We start from the raw sequence: 21,062 nt of genomic DNA on the forward strand, positions 1-21,062 counted from the left end.
GGCAGGCCCCAGGTGGTGAGAATTGGCAGCCACACCTCTTCCTCACTGATCCTCAACACAGGCACACCACAGGGCTGTGTGCTCAGTCCTCTCCTGTACTCCCTGTTCACGCCGACTGTACTGCCAAGCACAGCTCAAACAGCATCCTAAGGTTTGCTGACAACACGACCATCTTGGGCCTCATCACAGACAACAATGAGACGGCCTACAGAGAGGAGGTAAAGGCACTAAACAGCTGGTGCCAGGAAAATAACCTCTCTCTTAATGTCAGCAAAACTAAAGAGATGATCGTGGACTACAGGAGGCAGCAGGGGAGTGGACACCTCCCCATCCACATCGGTGATGCTGAGGTTGAAAGGGTCAGCAGCTTTAAGTTCCTCGGTGTGCATATCACTGAGGACCTTTCCTGGGCACTGCATACGGACACAATAACAAAGAAGGCCCGCCAGCGGCTCTTTTTCCTGAGAAGACTGAGGAAGTTTGGCATGAACGCCAGCATCCTCACAAACTTCTACAGGTGCACCATCGAGAGCCTGCTGACGGGCTGCATTACAGTCTGGTACGGGAACTGTTCTGCCCACAGCCACAAATCACTACAGAGAGTGGTGAAGACGGCACAGCACATCACTGGCAACTGTCTCCCGGCCATTCAGGACATTTTCTACCGGCGGTGCCTGCGGAAGGCACGCAGCATCATCAAGGACCACAGCCACCCAGCACGCAGGCTGTTCTCCTTGTTACCATCAGGAGTATGGCTGCGCGTACCACCAGACTTAAAAACAGTTTCTACCATCAGGCCATCAGGCTTCTGAACTCATAAACACATTTCACATCATATATGTTGATTATTTTAATATTATCCTTTTATCTTACTAATGTCTTTTTTATCTTATTTATCCTTGGAATATTACTGCTAAGGTGACCTGTTGCAGAACTTTTAAGACTTTTTTCACCATTTAGAAAGATTAATGTCTCAAGTCTATCTCTGAGACTCTCACCCCTTTGTTCCCTTTAACTTTAGAGTGAGTATTGTATCTTTTCTATTTCTTTTACTTCCAAACACGGGGGAAGATGAAATGTAAAATTATGACCAACTGTGACTGAAACAAGGCCGATGCAAACGAAATAGTATCTTCTTGCTTTATATTGCCAGAAGCTTAGATCAGTTTCAGTTGTTTAGTTTATTGTCACATCTACCGAGCTACAGTGAAAAGCTTTTGTTGCGTGCTAACCAGTCTGCATAAAGACAAAACATGATAAGTGTTTCGATACATGATAAGGGAATAACTTTTAGTGCAAGATAAAGGCAGTAAAGTCTGATCAAAGATAATTGAGGGTCTCCAATGAGATAGATAGCAGTTCTGGACTGCTCTCTGGTTGTGGTGGGATGATTCAGTTGCCTGATAACAGCTGGGAAGAAAATGTCCCTGAATCTGGAGGTGTGTGTTTTCACACTTCTATACCTTTTGCCCGATGCTAGCAAGGAGAAGAGGGAGTGAAACAGGATGCGCCTCATCCTTGATTATGCTGCTGATATAGAACAAATGAATGAAAGACACAAAATGCTGGAGTAACTCAGCAGGACAGGCAGCATCTCTGGAGAGAAACAATGGGTAATGTTTTGGGTTGAGACGTTTCTGGTCTGAAGAAGGATCTCGACCCGAAACAAGGTTTCCCGCTGGGTTACCCCAGCATTTTGTTTCTATCTTCGGTGCAAATCAGCATCTGCAGTTCCTTCTTACACAAATGAATGAAAGATATGTAAAAAAAGTAATATCAAGGAAATGGTCCATTGTTGGCTGTGTGCTACTTGGTGACAACGAGGTAAGCGTCAAGGGTGTCTCATTGTCATATGTTCCAGACAGAACAATGACATTCTTACTTGCACCAGCACAACACAATATGTAAACATAGTGTAAGAAAATAACTGAAGATGCTGGATATTTATTATTCACAAAATGCTGGCGTAACTCAGCAGGTCAGGCAGCATCTCAGGAGAGAAGGAATGGGTGACGTTTCGGGTCGAGACCCTTTGTCTCGACCCGAAATGTTACCCATTCCTTCTCTCCTGAGATGCTGCCTGACAATATGTAAACATTGTACTATGTAAACAATATCATAAACGAGAGAGAAAAAAGTTGTGTGTATGTATACACATACTCTCAAATACACACACACACATATATATATATATAATATATATATATATATATATATATACACACACATATATATATGCACACACACATATATATATATACACACACATATATATATACACATACAGACACACACACATATATATATATATATATACACACATCCATATATATGCACACATATAATGCAGTTGGACAATGAAACTCACCAGAAACTTGAAGGCAATGTTGAGGGAATGTGCTTGTGATGGACAACTGAGCAACGCGCAGGCGCACCAAACCCATGCCCACCTCCCCCCCCCCCCCCTCCCCGCGACCGTTGGAACCGGCGCGAGCTCAAACGGGCGCGAGCACGCACGCACGCGGGGAACGCGCGCGGCCGCTGGTGCAACTTGGAGCGGCGCACCCCGCCCCTGGCGTCACGCAATTAAAGGGACGGGCAGTTGCTGAGAATTATATATCCGCCGACATATACTATCCACCGCTGACTGAACACACGCTAAGATGGCGGGTGGCGGCGGCGGCGGTGGTGCGGGCGTCTGCCGGGGCTTGATCCTTCTGCACACCTTGCTGCTCCTGGCCGCGGCTCGACGGCCCTACTACAGGCCACGGAATCTGCACGTTGACAAGGGTCTGGCCGCCGACCCGCAGGATGCCCGGGTGATGACTCTGGTGGCTGATTTGCCGGAGGAAGGGCCGCTCCAGCAGAGGGACCAGCATCGGTGGCGCAGGAGCATCGACAGCTCACAGTTTGTGGACCTTCTGGGACAGGTACAGACACTGATCAACACCCACCCTCCCCACCCCCTCCCCCCCTCTCTGGTCACTTCACATCGCTTAAAAACTTACATTGCTGTCAAAAAACATATATATATATATATATGCTGCTAATTTATGTCTCTGTAAATAATAAACTCCACAATTGCACGCGGAAGTTACTGAGTGACCACAGACGGCTGCTGCGGGCTCTCTTGCTTGTCTTTTCATCTCGTTGTCGACCTCCCCGTGGTGAGCCCTGTCAACTGACCTCAGTCAGGCGAACGACAACGAGCAGAGGCAGCAGAGGCTTCATAACTTCTGCTGCCTCAAACGCAAGAAGAAGAAGAGATCACACCTCTTGCTGCAGCCTTTTCATTTGTTGTTAGCAACCTCTTCAAATCTGCTCTCTCCAATACACAACATACAGCCCGTCGGTGAAACATATTGCTCCCCCAGGAGAACATTGGAGATAAATCCAGATTGCAAATGAAATATGTTGTCACATCAGCAAAATCTAAGGCAATGGGAAATGTCTGATGCCACAAAGGTCTGCAGGTGTTGTTTTAAAAGCCACATTGATATATTTCTACAAATCAATCAGGATTTTTGTTTTGTAACCCCGGAGGGTTGTGATCGCTGCTGATGCGCTTTACCAGATCTAAATAAAAGCAATAATAACAAAACATTGTTTATTACAGAGAAGGCACAAGAGACTGCAGATGCCTGAATCTTGAGCACAAATCTTCAGCAGTCTCATTTGTTTATGACACAATGATCAGTTGGGCCAAATAGGCTATTTTTGTACCGGAGACTTTATGCGAATCTCCGATTGGACATGCGCTCAAACGAAGCAGTCAAACAAAACCGTATCCAATGATTATCATCAAGATAAAAATTGGATGTTGGAAATGTTAAAAAAAAATACTCAGCAGGTCAGGCAGTAAAACAGTGAACATGTCATCTCAGAGACTCTTCGTCAAAACATCCACACTTGTGTTTCAAAATCCTGTTTGCTAACGTATTTTCCTGTTTTGTTCTGATGATTGCACAATAAAAATGTTTAGAAGCAAATTTAGAGTATTGTCAGTGCAATGGTGGCCTTAATGAGTGCATGAAATTTCCTGTCATAGTTGATAACACTTCAGCACTTCCTTTTTAATAAAAAAAACGACTGCAGTGGAATATATATAAAAAATATATACATTTGAATTGAAAAAAATTATTGGCTAAGTATGTACACATCCAAGGCACATGTACATGTGATTTTGAAGAATAGGAGTGGCAAATGCAATTTAAAAAAATTGTTTCGCTTTCGCAACAGTTTTATTTTTGTACGGTGTCAGTTTCTTAGCACCTCTGTATAAGATACGTAGAACATTAAGGCCCATTCTGTACAATTAAACCAAGCTGTCAAATCTGGATGAGAAATTCTCGCAGTTAAAATTGTTAGGATCAAGATCGGGCAGTTAAGCTATCAATAATGTATCCAGAAATTGAAGTTCTGCACTTGCAAGAAATAAAATGGTTACATTTTCAATCAAGAGATAATAGAATTTTCAGATCAAAAGTGACTTATTTGTAGCACAGTATTGGGTTATTGTGCACTCTCAGAAGAGTATACAGTTGCCCTTCTTTATTTCCTACCTTTGATTTCATTGTTCGTGTTACATATTAGATGTTGAGCTTGCCTTAGGTTCAAACATCTTCAACTGCTTTATCAATGATTGACTTTCCATTAAAAGGTCAGAAGTATGGGTTTGTTCATTTCCTGGGCAAATGAAATAGTCCATCAACTGCACCAAATGCTGATTTCTTACTATTTGTGATTGTGTAACACTTGCAACATTTGCATGTTGCAGTTACTCACCGAGGCTTTTCTAAGAGTACCTCCAAAATCCAGGTCCTCAACTCTGAAAGAAGAGCAGCAGGCATGTGGGAACATCATCACTTGCAGATTCACCTTGTCAACCATCATCCTGATAGGAAAATATAATTTTGCTGATTCTAAATCCTGAATCTCCCTCTCCAACAGCACCACAGTAGTACTTTCATAAGGACAGTCACGGTTTGAGGAGATAGCTCAAGAGCAATTAGATGGTGGGAATAAATGCTGGCCGTGCCTTTGACACCCTGAGGCCGATTAAATTCCTTAAACAAAAGCTTAGATATTAAAACCCATTTCAATTCAATACCATATGGTATGAGACATTTCTCATTGCCTTAGATTATTTTGAAACCAGAAATAAGTGCAGCAAGAAGTTAATGTTTGTGATTAAGCTCAGTGTCTGGATTGCTATTTCTATTTTACCAAAATCTAATGTCAATAAATACTTTGTATATGTTTTGATGAGATTGATCAGAGTCTAATGTTGATGCTTATGTTTTAATAAAATGTGTTCCATTTAGAGATAAAAGAACATTTGTATTTATTCAAATGCTGTTTCAAAATATGCACATTCCTTTGATATATATTTTTATTGTTTAAAACTTTTATTCAAATAAAGGACTTCACTTAAATAATTCTACACAGTTTGCAATGTCATCTTCCACCTCTATTTCCTGCTCTTATCATTTCTATCACATTCTTGCACTCTCTTGCTCTGTTCCTTTGAGCTATTTAATTCATCTTTGCCTTCCACTGGTTGAGACCAATATTAATCATCTTGTTGAAGCTATAAAAGCTAATTTATGATTCCTAAATATTAGTTTCACACTTCCCTACCTCTTCGAGTCACAGACAAGGGCCTGGAGGACTGGAGAGTTGTTATTGTTGCTCCGTTATTTAAGAAGGGAATTACGGGTCAGTGATCCTCGCTAAACTATTGAAGAGGATTCTTTGGGATAGGATTTGATTCCATTTGGAAGAGAATGGGTTAATTAGGGACAGTCAGCATGGCTTTGTACATGGCAGATCGTGTCTTACTAACTTGATCGAGTTTTTTGAGGACGTTATGAAGGTGATTGATAAGGATAGGGCAGTGGATGTTGTTTACATGGATTTTAGTAAGACATTTGCTAAAGTTCCCTGTAGTAGGCTGAAACAGAAGATTAAAATGCACTGGTTGTATGGATTCCGAACTGTGTCGCTGATAGAAAACAGAGGGTTGTGGTGGAAGGACAATATTTACGCTGGAGGCTTGAATGACTTAGATGTACACGTAGATGGGTTGGTTAGTGAGTTTACAGTGTAGGGTATCACTGGTCGGCGCGACTCGGTGTGCTGAAGGGCCTGTTTCCATTCTGTATCTCTGAACTAAACTAAAATAAATTCTTAGATGACACCTAGATTGCTGGGGTCACAGACTGTGAGGAAGGCTGTCAAAGTATACAGCGGGATATAGATCAGTTAAAGAAATGGGCAGGGAAATGACTGATGGAGTTTAATCCAAGCATGCCTGAGGTGTTGCACTTTGGGAGGTCAAATGTAATGGAAATGTGCAATTAATGGCATGACCCTCAACAGCATTGACGTGTAGGAGGATCTTGGGGTCCAAGTCTACAACTCCCTGAAAGTGGCAACACAAGTAGGTAGAGTGGTAAATAAGGCATGTAGAAACAAGGAACTAGTGGACAAAAAAAAACAAAGTGCTGGAGTCACTCAGCATGTCAGGTAGTATCACTGGAGACCATAGATAGGTGATGTTTCAGGTCGGGACCCTTCATCAGGCTGATTGTGGGGTGGGGGGGGGGGGGAGGGTGGAGGGAGGTAAGCTAGGAGGAGCAGGACATTGTGTGGCAGATAATAGGTGAACACGTGAGGGAGACTTTTGATTGGCAGATGACTTTTGATTGGCAGATGGGCGAAGGGCAGAGATGAGGGAAAAACATTATCCGAGACAAAAGGATTAAAGAGTTGTAATTTGTGAAGTCAGAGGAAGCAATATAGGGGAAAGGTGTGAGTCTAGGTGGAGAACAGAGGGGAGAGGCGGGAAGAAAATGGGATCTGGGGAGAAAGGGTTGGGGGATTTGTTAGAGGTTACCAGAAATTGGAGAATTCAAAGGTCGGGGAAGGAGTCAGGAAGTCATGATGCAGCCTTATTGGACCTCGGTTAGGCCGTATTGGGAGTGTTTGTGTACAGTTCTTGTCGCCCCATTACAGGAAGCATGTGGATCCTTTGGAAATGGTGCAGAGGAGGCTTCGCAGAACGATGCCTGGATTAGGGGGTATTAACTACAGGGAGAGGTTGCACAGGCTTGGAATGTTTTCTCTTGAATGCTGGAGGTTGCGGGGAGACCTGCTGGAAGTCTATAAATTGATCCGAGCATTAAATAGGGTAAACAGTTAGAATTCTTTTTGCAGGATCGAAAAATAAAATACTAGAGAGCATGGCTTAAGGGTGAGAGGAGCAAAGTTTAAAGGAGATGTGTGGGGCAAGGTTGTCAAAGGATGCAGATGAGTTGGAAATATGGGTGGAGAAATAGCAAATGAAGTTTAGTCTGTATAAGTCTGAGATGTTGCAGTTTGGAAAGCCAAATGGTAATGGAAAGTATACAGTAAATGACAGGGCTCGGAGGAGCATTGAACGTTGGAATCTTGGGAAGTATGTCCATAGCTCCCTGAAAGTGGCAACACAAGATGAAGCAATAAACAAGGCACAGGTTATACGTGCCTTTATTGATTGAAGCAATGAGTACAAACGTTGGGCTGTATAAAACTGTTCAGTAACATTTGGAATAATGTGTGCAGTTCTGTTAGCCGTATTTCAGGAAAGATGTGGATGTCTTGGAGAAGATGCAGAGAGCTCACCAAGATATTGTTGAACTAGAGATCTGTATGGAGAGGATGGGCAAACATGTATTGTTTTATTTTTGGAGCGTGGAGGCTAAGGAGCAATCTGATGGAAGTATATAAAATGATGAGGGGCATAGACAGGGTAGACTCTACCGCTGCGCCACTGTGCTGCCCATGTGTTGAAGAATTCTGATTTTCACTATTGGTAAACGTTTATTTTCTTTTTATGTTAACGCAGCCCGAGAAGTAGACTAGAACTGGTTTTAACCTTGGAATTGAGGCCTGATCCTCAGTGTTTTCCCTCTTTTGGTTTTTATTTGGGTTATGATTATTTTTTAAAAACATGATAAATGGTGGCGCAGCGGTAGAGTTGCTGCCTTATAGCGAATGCAGCGCCGGAGGCTCAGGTTCGATCCTGACTATGGGCGCTGTCTGTACGGAGTTTGTACGTTCTCCCCGTGACCTGCGTGGGTTTTCTCCGAGATCTTCGGTTTCCTCCCACACTCCAAAGACGTACAGGTATGTAGGTTAATTGGCTTGGCAAAATGTAAAAATTGTCCCTAGGGTGTAGGATAGTGTTAATGTGCGGGGATCGCTGGTCGGCGTTGACCCGGTGGGCCGAAGGGCCTGTTTCCGCGCTGTATCTCTAAATCTAAAAATCTAAAAAAATGTAAGTTACATTTATAGTTTTAGTTTTAAATCTAGAATTACTTTTCCAAGTTGCTTTGCAAGGAACGTATATAGTGTAAGGTGTTTGGGAGATTGGGGAGAGGATACCTCATACCTTGTGAAGATTGAATTTTGTCAAATGTTTCAAAGTTGAGGGTGTTTTTGAAGGAAAAAAACAGCTTATTTAACCACGTAATGAACAATGTTAATTTGTCAGTCTTCACAGAACGTTCAGACAGCAGAAACTAATTTGAAATCTGTTTGTGTTGACTGTAGCACCAGCTTGGTTTGAAATTTGTTGCAACATATGGACTTGTGGCTTCCTTGAGGGAAAACTGCAGGAGAGATTTGCATATGTATTTTGCATGTCAGTTTGCTTGCACAGAATGCTTTGTGTACATTTGAAGGGTAGTGAAATTTAATGTTGCATCACAACAGAAGAGAAAATTGCAAGAGTTGATGGAGACTCAGGAATGGTAGTTGAAGAACAGGGCATTATGGAGGCTTTTACACCTTGGCTAATGATGAGATGTAGAGAGTTCATGAAATCAAGGTTAGTAGGTGTTATTGGCACATACCATAGGTCTGATGAAGATGGGGCAGCACAGTGATGCAGCTAGTTAAACTGCTGATTCACAGACCTAGGGACTCTGGTTCAATCCTGAACTCCAGTGCACATTCATCCTGTGGCTACATTTATGTCCTCCCATATCTGTATTAAAAGTCATCATAATTATGCTATTGGTGCCTGGGAGTGACACCTGGAACAAATGGCAAGGCTTAAATAATTACAATACAATATATGGCATTTGAATTGAATTGAATACGTTTATTGGCCAAGTATGTACACATACAAGGAATGTGCCTTGGCGCTCCGCTCGCAAGAAACAACACAAACATACAGTAAACAATTAAGAATAAAGCTTAGAACATTAAGAATAAAACATTATAGTTTAAACATTTGAATGAAATTAACCAGAGCAAAAGGAGGCTACAGACTTTTGGTTATTGAGTGGAGCTACAATTCGTGGAAAAAAAGCTGTTTTTATATCTGGCTGTGGCTGCTTTGACAGTCCGGAGTCGCCTTCCAGAGGGAAGCGCTTCAAAGAGTTTGTGGCCAGCGTGAGAGGGGTGAGAGATGATCTTGCCCGCTCGCTTCCTGGCCCTTGCAGTGTACAGTTTGTCAATGGGGGGGAAGGTTGCAGCCAACAACCTTCTCAGCTGAATGGACAATTTGTTGCAGCTTCCGGATGTCATGCTTGGTGGCTGAGCCAAACCAGACCATGATGGAGAAGGTGAGGACAGACTCTACGATGGCAGTATAGAATTGGACCATCATTGCCAGTGGCAGATTGTGTTTCCTCAGCTGCCGCAGGAAGTACATCCTCTGTTGGGCCTTTTTGACTGTGGACTCGATGGTCGCCTCCCATTTAAGGTCCTTGGAGACGATGGTTCCAATGAACTTAAATGACTCCACAGATGTGTCTGTGGTGTTGTTGATTGTGACTGAGGGGAGGGGGAGCTCTCCTAAAGTCTACTATCAATTCTACTCTTAAGGGCATTGAGCTCCAGGTTGTTTTGAAGGCACCAGGACGCCAGCTGTGTCACTTCCTGTCTGTAGGCAGATTCCTCCCCATCCTGGATCAGTCCAATCAGGGTAGTGTCATCCGCAAACTTGAGAAGCTTGACAAGAGTCTGTGGAGGTGCATTCGTTGGTGTAGAGAGAGTAAAGGAGAGGGGAGAGTACGCAGCCTTGCGGTGTTCTTATGCTGAGGGTCTGCGGGTCTGAGATGTGCTTTCCCAGTCTCACATGCTGCTTCCTGTCCGTCAGGAAGTTGATGATCCACTGACAGAGGGGTTCAGGCACAGTCAGCTGGGAGAGTTTGGAGTGTAGTAGCTCTGGCACAATGGTGTTAAATGCAGAGCTAAAATCCACAAACAAAATTTGAAATAACTTTTCCTTTTGTCAAGTTAAATGTGTTCCGCAGGTTTTGAATAAATGCTCATATAAATCAGGAATTGAAAACCATCCAATTCTGGAGTTCTGCGTGGACTTCAGTTTTGTGTGGTCTTCAACATCTCCTGGGTTACTTGTGAAATTAATGGAGTTTGCCATTTGACTGGTGGAGGAGGGGGAGATTATTTCATGTTTTAACATTTTATCCTTGGCACCTCTTGCATTGTGCAACAGCATTGGGCAATGTCTATGAGAGGAGGAACTTGCTGAAAATGTAGCTATATTAACAGATTATTAAAGGGCTAAATTTAGAAAGGTGATAAATGACAACAAGCTCTGTAAATTTTAATGTATAAAAGAACAGCATATTGTGCAAGAATACCAAATTAAAAACTTTGGTTAGGCCATAGATAGGGTACACTCATAGAATCTTTATCCCACAATAGAAATGCTAAAGACTAGCGGGCATAGCCTTGAGGTCAAAGGAGGAAAGTTTAAAAGAAGGTGTATAGGTCAATTATAAAGAGATTCGGAAAAGCACATGGATGGAAAGGTTTAGAGCAATTTGGGTCAAATGCCGTCAGGCATGTAGGACAGCCCCCTTTCTCCTTCCTCCCCCCTTTCCCTGTGCCCCAGCTGGACTTGCACCCATTTCCCCCCTTCCTGTTCCACTTATACATGGGCAGGTTGGGCCTAAGGGCCTGTTTCCATGCTTTATGACGCTACCATGTTTTTTACACAGAGGGTAGTGGGTGCCTGGAACATGCTGCTGGGTGTGTGGTGGTGGAAGCAGATACAATAGTGGCAGTTAGGAGGCTTTTAGACAAGCACATTGAAATGCAGGAAGTGGAGTGATAAGGATCACCTGCAGACAGAGGTGATTAGTTTAACTTGACATCTTGTTTGGCACAGATATTGTGGGCTGAAGGGCCTCTTCCTGTGCTGTACTGTCCTATGAAACTATTTTGCCTAGATAAAGAAGGCAAAATAGAAATATTTTTAAAGATTAAACAGAATTAACTCTTGGAAGCACAATGGCGAAACAAGAGTCTGCAGATGCTGGAGCAGAACAATTTCTGGTGGAATCCTATGACACAACATTATTATTACCTGCTACTGGACATTAGTCTTAACAACTCTGGGTGTTTGATTAACAATAAAAGACGTTAAGGATGATTCAAATTCTTATGATTTGGATGGAATTAGTGATCTCTATATTAATCAGGATCATGGCAAAGGGAATTGTGCAAAATTACAGGAAACTCAAGAAGGAATATCCAATACAAAGAAAAATGTGGAGGCAACATGGAATTGCAGAGAGAAGTGAGCTGAATTTATCAAAGATTGGATAAGATTATTTTAATGAATGCAATGTTAAAGCTTTACAGAGTCATTTAAATTACAGATTTTTCAAATGATTTGTTCAATTTTCAGTCTACCTCGAAAGCACAATACGTAGCATCATGCATTTTATTTTCATCCCCGTGTATGTGTTAGAGAGCAGATAGATTTGAAAGGATTAGGAAATGAGATTGAATGACTGATATTTACTGTGTTAAGTAATTGATTGGCAAAGGTCAGTAAGCAGTGGGATTTTAAGATGCATGCTATTAATTTACTGGGCACTGTAGATGGTTTTTGTGGTTCATTCACTGAAGGTTTCAAAGGAACGTTCAACGTCTGTGAAAATAAAGCAAGTAAGCACTGCACAAGCACCTAGGGATCTTCTTCGTGTAACCAGAAATATCACTAGCATGTCTTCACACAAGTTAATTTGTATTTATCAGGTGATAGGCAGAGAATCACCAGTAATGGTTTCCTCTCCTGTGCCCACACAGTTACCTTTTCATTTTTATTCCCAGGAATCTATTGGGAGCCTGTTGTTTTTCACCTAGATGCTCCTCTGGGCATGATTGAAGGAAAAACAGCATCATAATCCTTGTATGCTGCTGATGTCACCTTCCTCTGACTCTTCCTTTGGCTCTAAGTCAGTGCTTCTTAAACTATTTCATTATCATTCATCCTTGAGTCTTTATCACAAAATTTCATTCACCCTCGACTAAATTTTCTTATGTTTTTTTTGTAATTTTCGTCTTATTCTCCCTTGTGTATAATTTTATATATATTAGGAATGGGTGACGTTTCGGGTTGAGACCCTTCTTCAGACTGAAGAAGGGTCTCGACCTGAAACGTCACCCATTCCTTCTCTCCTGAGATGCTGCCTGACCTGCTGAGTTACTCCAGCATTTTGTGAAATAAATATCTTCGATTTGTACCAGCATCTGCAGTTATTTTCTTACATTTTATATATATATTAAGTCATTCACCCCTCTAGTTTCATTCACCCCAAAATAATTCTATTCACCAGTCACCGGTTTAAGAAGCACTGCTCCAAGTTATTAGCAGATCAACCTGCATTTGATTATCCAACAGCTTTTCATGCATTATAGTAGATTTTTTATTTGCATTTTGTGGAAGAGCATGAAATCTACCAAGTACCAATGGTAGGATGCACAAGAGTCTTTAGTTTTGGAAAATTGCCTTTTTGATACCTCACCATCATTCTGAAGCAATTAATTTAGATTTTTTTGTAGTTCTTACTTCAGTGACTGCATGATACTATAAATTCCCCATCCAAAAATCTACTTCCAGTACTGATTGCTACTTTTTTCCACAACTGTTTTGAAATGAGAAGTACATTAACAGGACCATTTAAATGACCAAAAAACATACAAACATGTAATCAGAAATTCATTGAGAGTTTATTTTCAATGTGAATGTTCAATGTATGATAAAACTCAGATGTTCTGTAACTATTTGGAAATCTCTATGATTCAGCATCTGGCTTGCCAGGCGGTCATAGCTGTGTAGGAAGAAACTGCAGATGGTAGAATAAACCGAAGATAGACACAAAAAGCTGGAGTAACTTAGTGGGATAGGTAGCATCTCTGGAGAGAAGGAATATGTGACGTTTCGGGTCGTGACCCTTCTTCATAGCTGTGTTCTCTTTCCACTCACTGGGACCCCAGTTCATGCATTTGCTTTAAATTCACTGGGTTAACGGAGGAAAATGTACTGTAATACTATGTAACATCTAAACAAAATGTGTTGAGGTATTAATAAAGCGAACATCCATTAATCAGGAAAATGTGCACGTCCAGCAGCATCACAATCCCTGCATGCTAGATTATCAGTTTTACTGTACTTTTACTTTGATCTTGAGGTTCCATTAGAATCCTGAACATTGCTGCAAGTGTCATCGAATACAATGAATGACACAAATTCTTGTTCAACCAAAGATTTTGTCCACTTTTAAAGCTCATCCTATTATTTATTTTATCCTGTGATCCATATTACCTTGCATATTATGAGCATGGCACCGATTTTACGAATAAAATCTGCTTTTTCTAAAATCAGGTTTTGTCCATTAAATGAATATCCCCAATTCTATCAGGTTTGCCATCTTGTTTTGAATATTATGTTCTTGACAAAGGACATTAGTGAATGGATATAGTGCAGATTTTTTCCTTTGTCATTCTTGCTGGGATTTATGAGGAGTGTAGTGATGCTTAAACTGGGAGATATGCTGGATAAATAATTACATTTGCCTTCCATTCAGGTTATATAACTTTTACTCAAAATTTATAATTGTTGAAGAAAATGGAGCTTGTTGGAATTTGTAATAAGAATGGTAAATGTTGGAAAGGATTGACAGATCAAATAACATTTGTTGAGAGATACAATTAGTGTTTCAGGTAAATGATATTCTTCCAGGTTTGTCGAAAGGTCATTGACTTGCAACACCTAACTTCTGTTTCTTTCTTCACAGCTCTGACTGACCTACTGAATATTTTCAGCATTTACTGTTTTTATGCGCACTTTAATGTTCATACTCCGCCTTCGTTCACACTCTGCCTGCAGCCTGTCCATTATTATTTCTATTGTTGGCCATCTTGTTGCCGGTGGGAATGAATACTTCCCCATCTTGCCGACTCTATTTTCATCATTCTTTTGTCAACCTGCTGAGCCCAGCCTATAATCTCCAAAAGTTGTGGAGATGTAATGTCTGCATTCCACATGGGTGTATCTGTTACCTGTGGGGTTTTTGCAACCTCTTTCAGTTTCCTACGTTTACAAACATTTTAAAACATTGTAGTTGCTGTAAGCTTCTCTAGTCTTATGATTTTGCTCTGAGCTCTGGCCATCTTTCTAAATTCTGTCTTTTTCTGCCACAGCGTGTTGTGGTTTTTACACTTTTTTTGTCCAACAAAGAAAATTGATTCAAAACAGGTGTTAACATAAATTAATTCCTTGATTCTTAAAACACCAACTAGTGTGTTTAAACCTGGTGGACATTAGTGATTTGATGTTATAATGAACTTCTAAAGATAAAGCCAAGGCAAAGATAAATAGCAATTCTAAGACCAGTGCACATTACTTTTAGCTTTGATGTAATCTCCATTATCAGAATTGGATATTGCCATTTCTGATCAGAAGAAAAAAATGTTCTAATTTCATTTTGCATTGCTGGGAGCTGGATTAGAGATATAGTGTGGGAACAGGCCCTTCGGCCCACCGAGCCCACGCTGACCAGTGGTCCCTGCACACTAACACTATCCTGCACACACTAGGGACAATTTACAATTTTACGAATGCCAATTTGCCTTCAAACCTTTACATCTTTGGAGTGTGGGAAGAAACCGGAGCACCCGGAGAAAAGCCACGTACCTTACATTAAGTAATCATAGGATGCTTTGGAATTGGCTGCCTGAAAGGGTGGTGAAACCAGGTTTAATTTTGCCTGTTAAATGGATAGATGCTTAAGGGAGAAAGAACTGGTAGGGGTGCAAGTAAAGAGGCAGAGAATGGGAAACTCTGAATTCTTGTAGAGAGCTGGCATGCGTTTGGTGGACAGAATAGCTAAATATTAATGTTGTGGTAGAATGCTTTGATATTTGGCATGGAAGGTTATTGCTTGATGCTGATCAATAATGGCTTTGGCAGATCCTTCACTCTGGCATCTGATTGTTTACTGCTGGTTGTGGAGCATGCATTGGTGACTCTCGCTCCGCCTTCAACATTGTGATTCCAATCAAACATCTTCAGACTCCTGGATTCAGAACACCAAACACTACCCCCCACCTCCCCCACTACCCCTCACCAATTATCATCAGTTGCCAACCCTGCTTTGTTCTGGCCTTTTCTTATGTCCAGTTCCTACCGGTCTACTTTCAGTCTGAAGAAGGGTCCCGACCCAAAATGTCACCCATCCTTTTTCTGCAGAGATGCTGCCTGACCCGCAGAGTTACTCCAGCACTTTATCTTTGGTATATACCAGCATCTGCAGTTACTTTCTGCACATTAAGGCTATGTCCTCTGGTTCTTGATTCCTCTCCATTGGATTAAAAAAAAACCTCTGCATTCATTCTATCTATTCCCCTCATGACTTTATACACCTCTATATAATCACCCCTTGGCCTAGTGCACTCCAAGGAATAACATCCCAGCCTGCCTAATCTCTCCCGACGGCTCAGGCTCTCAATTCCTGGCAACATCCTCATACATCTTCTTTGCACTCTTTCCAGCTTAACAACATCCTTCCTATTTCGCAAGGTGAACAAAACTGAACACAATACTCCATATGTGGCCTCACCAACATGTTGCACATCTGTCACATAACCTCCCAAATTCTATTTTCAGTATCCAGACTGATGAAGGCCTATATTCCAAAAGCCTTCTTGACCTCTGCTCTATAACACTCCCCAAGGCCCTGCCATTCACTGTGAAGGGTCTGCCCTTCCTAAATGCAACACCTCGCACTTATCTGTGTTGATCTCCATTAACCATTCCTCTGTCCACTTGCTCAAGTGATCAGTCTATTTACAAGTTTGCAGATGATACCAACATAGTAGGCTGGAATTCCAACAGTGATGCCATAATATAGGAAAGAGATAGAGAGCTCAGTAGTGTGGTGTCAAAACAACTATATCTCTCTCAGTGTCAGCAAATTGAAGGAGCTGGTCAACAACATCTGGAAGCGGGTTGGAGTTCATGCCCCAGTTTGTATCTTTGGTGCTGAAGCGCCAGTGGTCTAGAGCTGCAAGTTCTTGGGTGTAAATTTCACCATCAATTTGGCTTGGTAAACCACACTTTGACAATATGGGGGGGAAAAGTACTTTCTTGAAAGGCTAATGAAATTCGGCTTGTTTCCAATAATCTTGCCAATATCCACGGATGCACCATAGAAAGCATCCTACCCATATGCATCACAGCTTGGTAAGGCAACTGCTGTGCCCACAACTGCAAGAAGTTGCAGAGTTGTGATGTTGCCGAGTCCCATCTTGCAAACTGGCCTCCCACCCTATCGACTCCATCTATATTTCATGCTGCCTTTGTAAAGCGGACTACATAATCAGGGACCTCTCCCATCAGGCAGAAGGTACAAAAGCTTGAAAGCATGTACAAACAGATACAAATACTGCTTCTTCCCCACTGTTATCAAATTTTTGAATGGATCTCGTATATTCAGAATTAATTCCTGATCTTGCAATCAACCTTATTGTGGCCCTTGCACTGCTTATTTCTCTCTGCATTTCATCTGTACCTGTAATGCTGTATTCTGATTCTTTTTTCACTTCCTGATGTACTTGTATGGTGTGGAGTAGAAACAAGGAACTGCAGATGCTGGTTTGCACGCAGTAACTCTGGGTCGGGCAGCATCACTGGAGAACATGGATAAGTAATATTTTGAGTTGGGACCCTTCCTCAGACTTGTATGCTATGTTTTGCTTTCATTGTACAGAGAAAAAGGCTTTTCACTGTATCTTGGTGCATGTGACAATAATGAACCAATCTCAATTTTCTATTGTGTAGGAAGGAACTGCAGATGCTGGGTTAAACTGAAGATAGACATAAAACATTGGAGTAACTCAGCGGGTCAGGCAGCATCTCTGGAGAAAAGGACCAGGTGACGTTTGAAGGGTCTTGACCTGAAGCGTCACCTATTCCTTTTCTCCAGAGATGCTGTCTGACCCACTGAGTTACTCCAGCTTTTTGTGTCTATCTTCAATTTTTCCATTGTCAGTTAATCTACTCTCAGTCATAATGAAACGAGGAATTATTAGGCATAGTTAGTATGGACAATAAAAACAGAAGCAACAAGCTGCTTGGTTTGTAAAATTCTCCCCTTTTCCTAATGTTTATTTTCTCTGAAAGAAACGTTGACACTGTTTCCTTCTCCCCTGATGCAGTTTGACCTTGTGTGAATGCTTTCAGCACCTCTATTTTTATTTTCAATTTCCAACATTTGCAGTTGTGTTGCTTCTCTGATACTTCGAACAGACATTTGTTAAAAACGTACGACTAAGTGACAATGCAAAATGAAAAGATAAAACACACGTGTATGAAAACGTGTACAGTTATTGGCACCTAGAAAAATGAAAGGAACAACAAAGATGTGTGTACCACCTATCTACACTAATCTCATTAGTCTTTATTAGTTGTCTATCCCTCTGCCTTTCCTATCTAAGTATCTATCCAGGTACAGATGGAATAGTATAATTGTATATGCCTCTGGCAGCTCGTTCCAAGTAACCACCACCCTCTGAAAAACGTTCCCCCCCCAGATCTCGTTTAAATTTCTCACCTCTCACCTTAATCCTGTGCCACAAGTTCGACTCCTCTGCCTTGGGAGAAAAAGACTCTGACTAACTACCCTATCTGTGCCCCTCGTAATCTTTTACACCTCAGTCGTCTCCTCCTCAGCCTCCCGTGTTGCAGTGAAAATAAACCCAGCCATTCAGTCTCTCTTCAAACTGCAATCCGCCATGGAAACAAGGAACATCCGTGAGAATTGGTTCTGCGTCCTGTCTATTCCTACCACATCCTTCCTGTAGTGTGACGACCAAACTGTACACGAATGTCAAATTCTGTCTAACCAATGTCTTGTACACCTGCAATATGCCATCCCAACTTTTATACTCAATATGTGGGCTGCTTTCACCATCCGATGTTACCGGCATCTGCAAACTCTGGACGTGCCCAAACGCCCTTTTGTGCATCAATGCTCCAGGGGGTTCTGACATTTATTCAATATGTCCTACCAAAATGACCTTCGTATAGTGCATCCCTTATAATATTATAGATGGGCACAGTAAACCTGTAAACTGAATGCCATGATCTTTGGTCACAAAGCACACTACAACATTCGAAAATCTGTCTGTAAGGCAGTCCCTCAGATTTGAAGATGATTTAACACAGACGGTACTGGATGTGCTTGATGCAGTGTGTAAGTGCATGGCTTGGGAGGTAGTGGGTTTCACAAGTCCACAAGTTATAGGATTAGAATTAGGCCATTCGGCCCATCGAGTCTACTCTACCATTCAATCATGGCTGATCTCTGCCACCTAATTCCATTTTCCTGCCTTCTCCCCATAACCCTTAACACCCGTTCTAATCAAGAATTTGTCTATCTCTGCCTTAAAAATACCCACTGATGGCTTCCACTGCCCTCTGTGGAGGTGAGTTCCACAGATTAACTACCTTCTGACTAAAGTTCTTCCTCAACTCCTTTCTAAAAGACCACCCTTGAATTCTGAGGATTTTCACCTTTTTTATTCTGGGCTTCTCAGTGCCGCCTGGAATGTTATTTTTTGCATTCCAAATTGAACAGTAATGGGCACTGAGTCACTGGGGAAGTTAGTTTTCCATGGAGGCTTTGAGAATATCCAGATAGCGTCTGCCCTTATCATTTAGTAATCCCTTGATATGACAGAGTGTTTTGTTGAGCATGTGAGCAACATAGTCTGCTCATTGTATTTCTACTGGGGTTCTAGGCCTCCTGAGAGGACACTGACATTGATATACTCTTGCTTTTGAAGAATCTTCTCGAGACAGTAGCTGAGACCGCATTTAGAATATTGTGTTCAGTTCTGGGCACCATGTTATAGGAAAGATATTGTCAAGCTTGAAAGGGTTCAGAGAAGATTTACGAGGATATTGCTAGGACTAGAGGGTGTGAGCTACAGGGAGAGGTTGAGTAGGCTGGGTCTCTATTCCTTGGAGTGCAGGAGGATGAGGGGTGCTCTTATAGAGGCGCATAAAATCATGAGAGGAATAAAGCGGGTAGATGCACAGAATTTCTTGCCCAGAGTAGGGGAATCGAGGACCAGAGAACATAGGTTCAAGTTGAAGGGGAAACGATTTAATAGGAATCTGAGGAGTAACTTTTTCACACAAAGGGTGTTGGTGTATGGAACAAGCTGCCAGAGGAGGTAGTTGAGGCTGGGGCTATCCCAAAGTTTAAGAAACAGTTAGACATGTACATGGATAGGACAAAGTTTGGAAGGAGATGGACCAAACGCAGGCAGGTGGGACTAGTGTAGCTGGGACAAGTTGGCCAGTGTGGGCAAATGGGGCCGAAAGGCCTCTTTCTACAATGTATTACTCTATGATTCTATGACTTACAGCATTGACAATACCTTTGCATTGACGTAAGGTGGTGCTATAGGTATTAGTGACTGTGAAGCCCAGGAAGGTGAGGATCATGACGGCCTGGTTGAGTATGAATTTTCTGCCTGGTTTGACACTTTTACGATGACCAAGAATGCACATCAGCATCATATCTCTCCAGGCATCTGAGAAGATTTGGCATGTCCAAGAGGATTCTTTTAAACCTCTGCAGATGCGCTATGGATAGTATTTTGATGGAATGCATCTCAGACTGGCACGCAACTGCTCTGCTCTTGACCGCCTGAACCTGCAGAGAATGGTGAACATTGCTCAGTCCATCAAAGGCTTATCTCTCCCTTCCCTCCAGTCTATCTTTACAGGATGTTGGGTCAGGAATGCTGGAAGTATCGTCAAGGATGTCTGCCACCCTGGCCATTCTTTTTTTAATCTTCTACTTTCTGGGAAGATAAAGGAGCATGAAACCTCGAACATCCAGATGTAACAACTTCTTCCACACGACTATCGGACCCCTGGTCCAATCACCCCTTTCACATTTTGGTCCCGGATGTGCTGCCACATACTTTTATTCTGTTATTGTACAGTACTTTCATTTTTTTAAATCTTTTTTTATGTACTACTTCAGATTACACTGCAATCTTTGCACCATTCTGCTGCTCTGCTTTTGTTATATTTGTTGTACCTACCAGTACCAAATGGTGTTTACCGAGCTTCATGAGAACAAGGACGATCATTGCACCTTGGTGCACATGACAATACATTAACCTGTATCTGAGAATAAACTCTCCTGCTTTGCCGTGATCTCGTGCCTTGTCTCTTATAAAGGAAAACAATGTGCAATACATAATGTGGAAACAGTGTAGTAGCCCCTTGATGGTGAATTGGAGCATCAATCTAGAAATTTCTTCTTAAAATTCCCGAGAAGGAGTTTATCATATCATATCATATCATATATCTACAGCCGGAAACAGGCCTTTTCGGCCCTCCAAGTCCGTGCCGCCCAGTGATCCCCGTACATTAACACTATCCTACACCCACTAGGGACAATTTTTACATTTACCCAGCCAATTAACCTACATACCTGTACGTCTTTGGAGAAATCAGTTTATTCTGACACCGTGAAAATGCTACCAACCGTGGCACAGCTGACGGTGTGAAGCATTTGAACTTCTAAATTTTCTGCATGCCATCTAAGCTGTCAGACTAAAAATTGTTTTTCTTCCCTTTGTTAAAGGTTTTTTTTGACTGCAGGGTTTGTAAGTGATTCTTTTTATTTTAAACTCTGGAATCCTTCACACCAAATGAAAGTAAGCCCTTG

At 41.9% G+C, this 21,062-nt stretch overlaps 1 protein-coding gene across 2 annotated transcripts in view; it reads left to right on the plus strand.

Moving 5' to 3' along the window:
• Window positions 1-2,633: 2,633 nt before the first annotated feature.
• sorl1 (sortilin-related receptor, L(DLR class) A repeats containing) overlaps window positions 2,634-21,062 on the plus strand; it is a 118,410-nt gene continuing 99,981 nt past the window's right edge. For both annotated transcript variants that reach the window (XM_078426831.1, XM_078426832.1), the window contains exon 1: window positions 2,634-2,930. In XM_078426831.1, the coding sequence (XP_078282957.1) occupies window positions 2,664-2,930 (267 nt within the window). In that variant the 5' untranslated portion in view covers window positions 2,634-2,663. The remainder of the gene's footprint in view (window positions 2,931-21,062) is intronic.

The sequence above is a fragment of the Rhinoraja longicauda genome, chromosome 32 (genome assembly GCF_053455715.1).
Source record: "Rhinoraja longicauda isolate Sanriku21f chromosome 32, sRhiLon1.1, whole genome shotgun sequence".
NCBI lineage: Eukaryota > Metazoa > Chordata > Chondrichthyes > Rajiformes > Arhynchobatidae > Rhinoraja > Rhinoraja longicauda.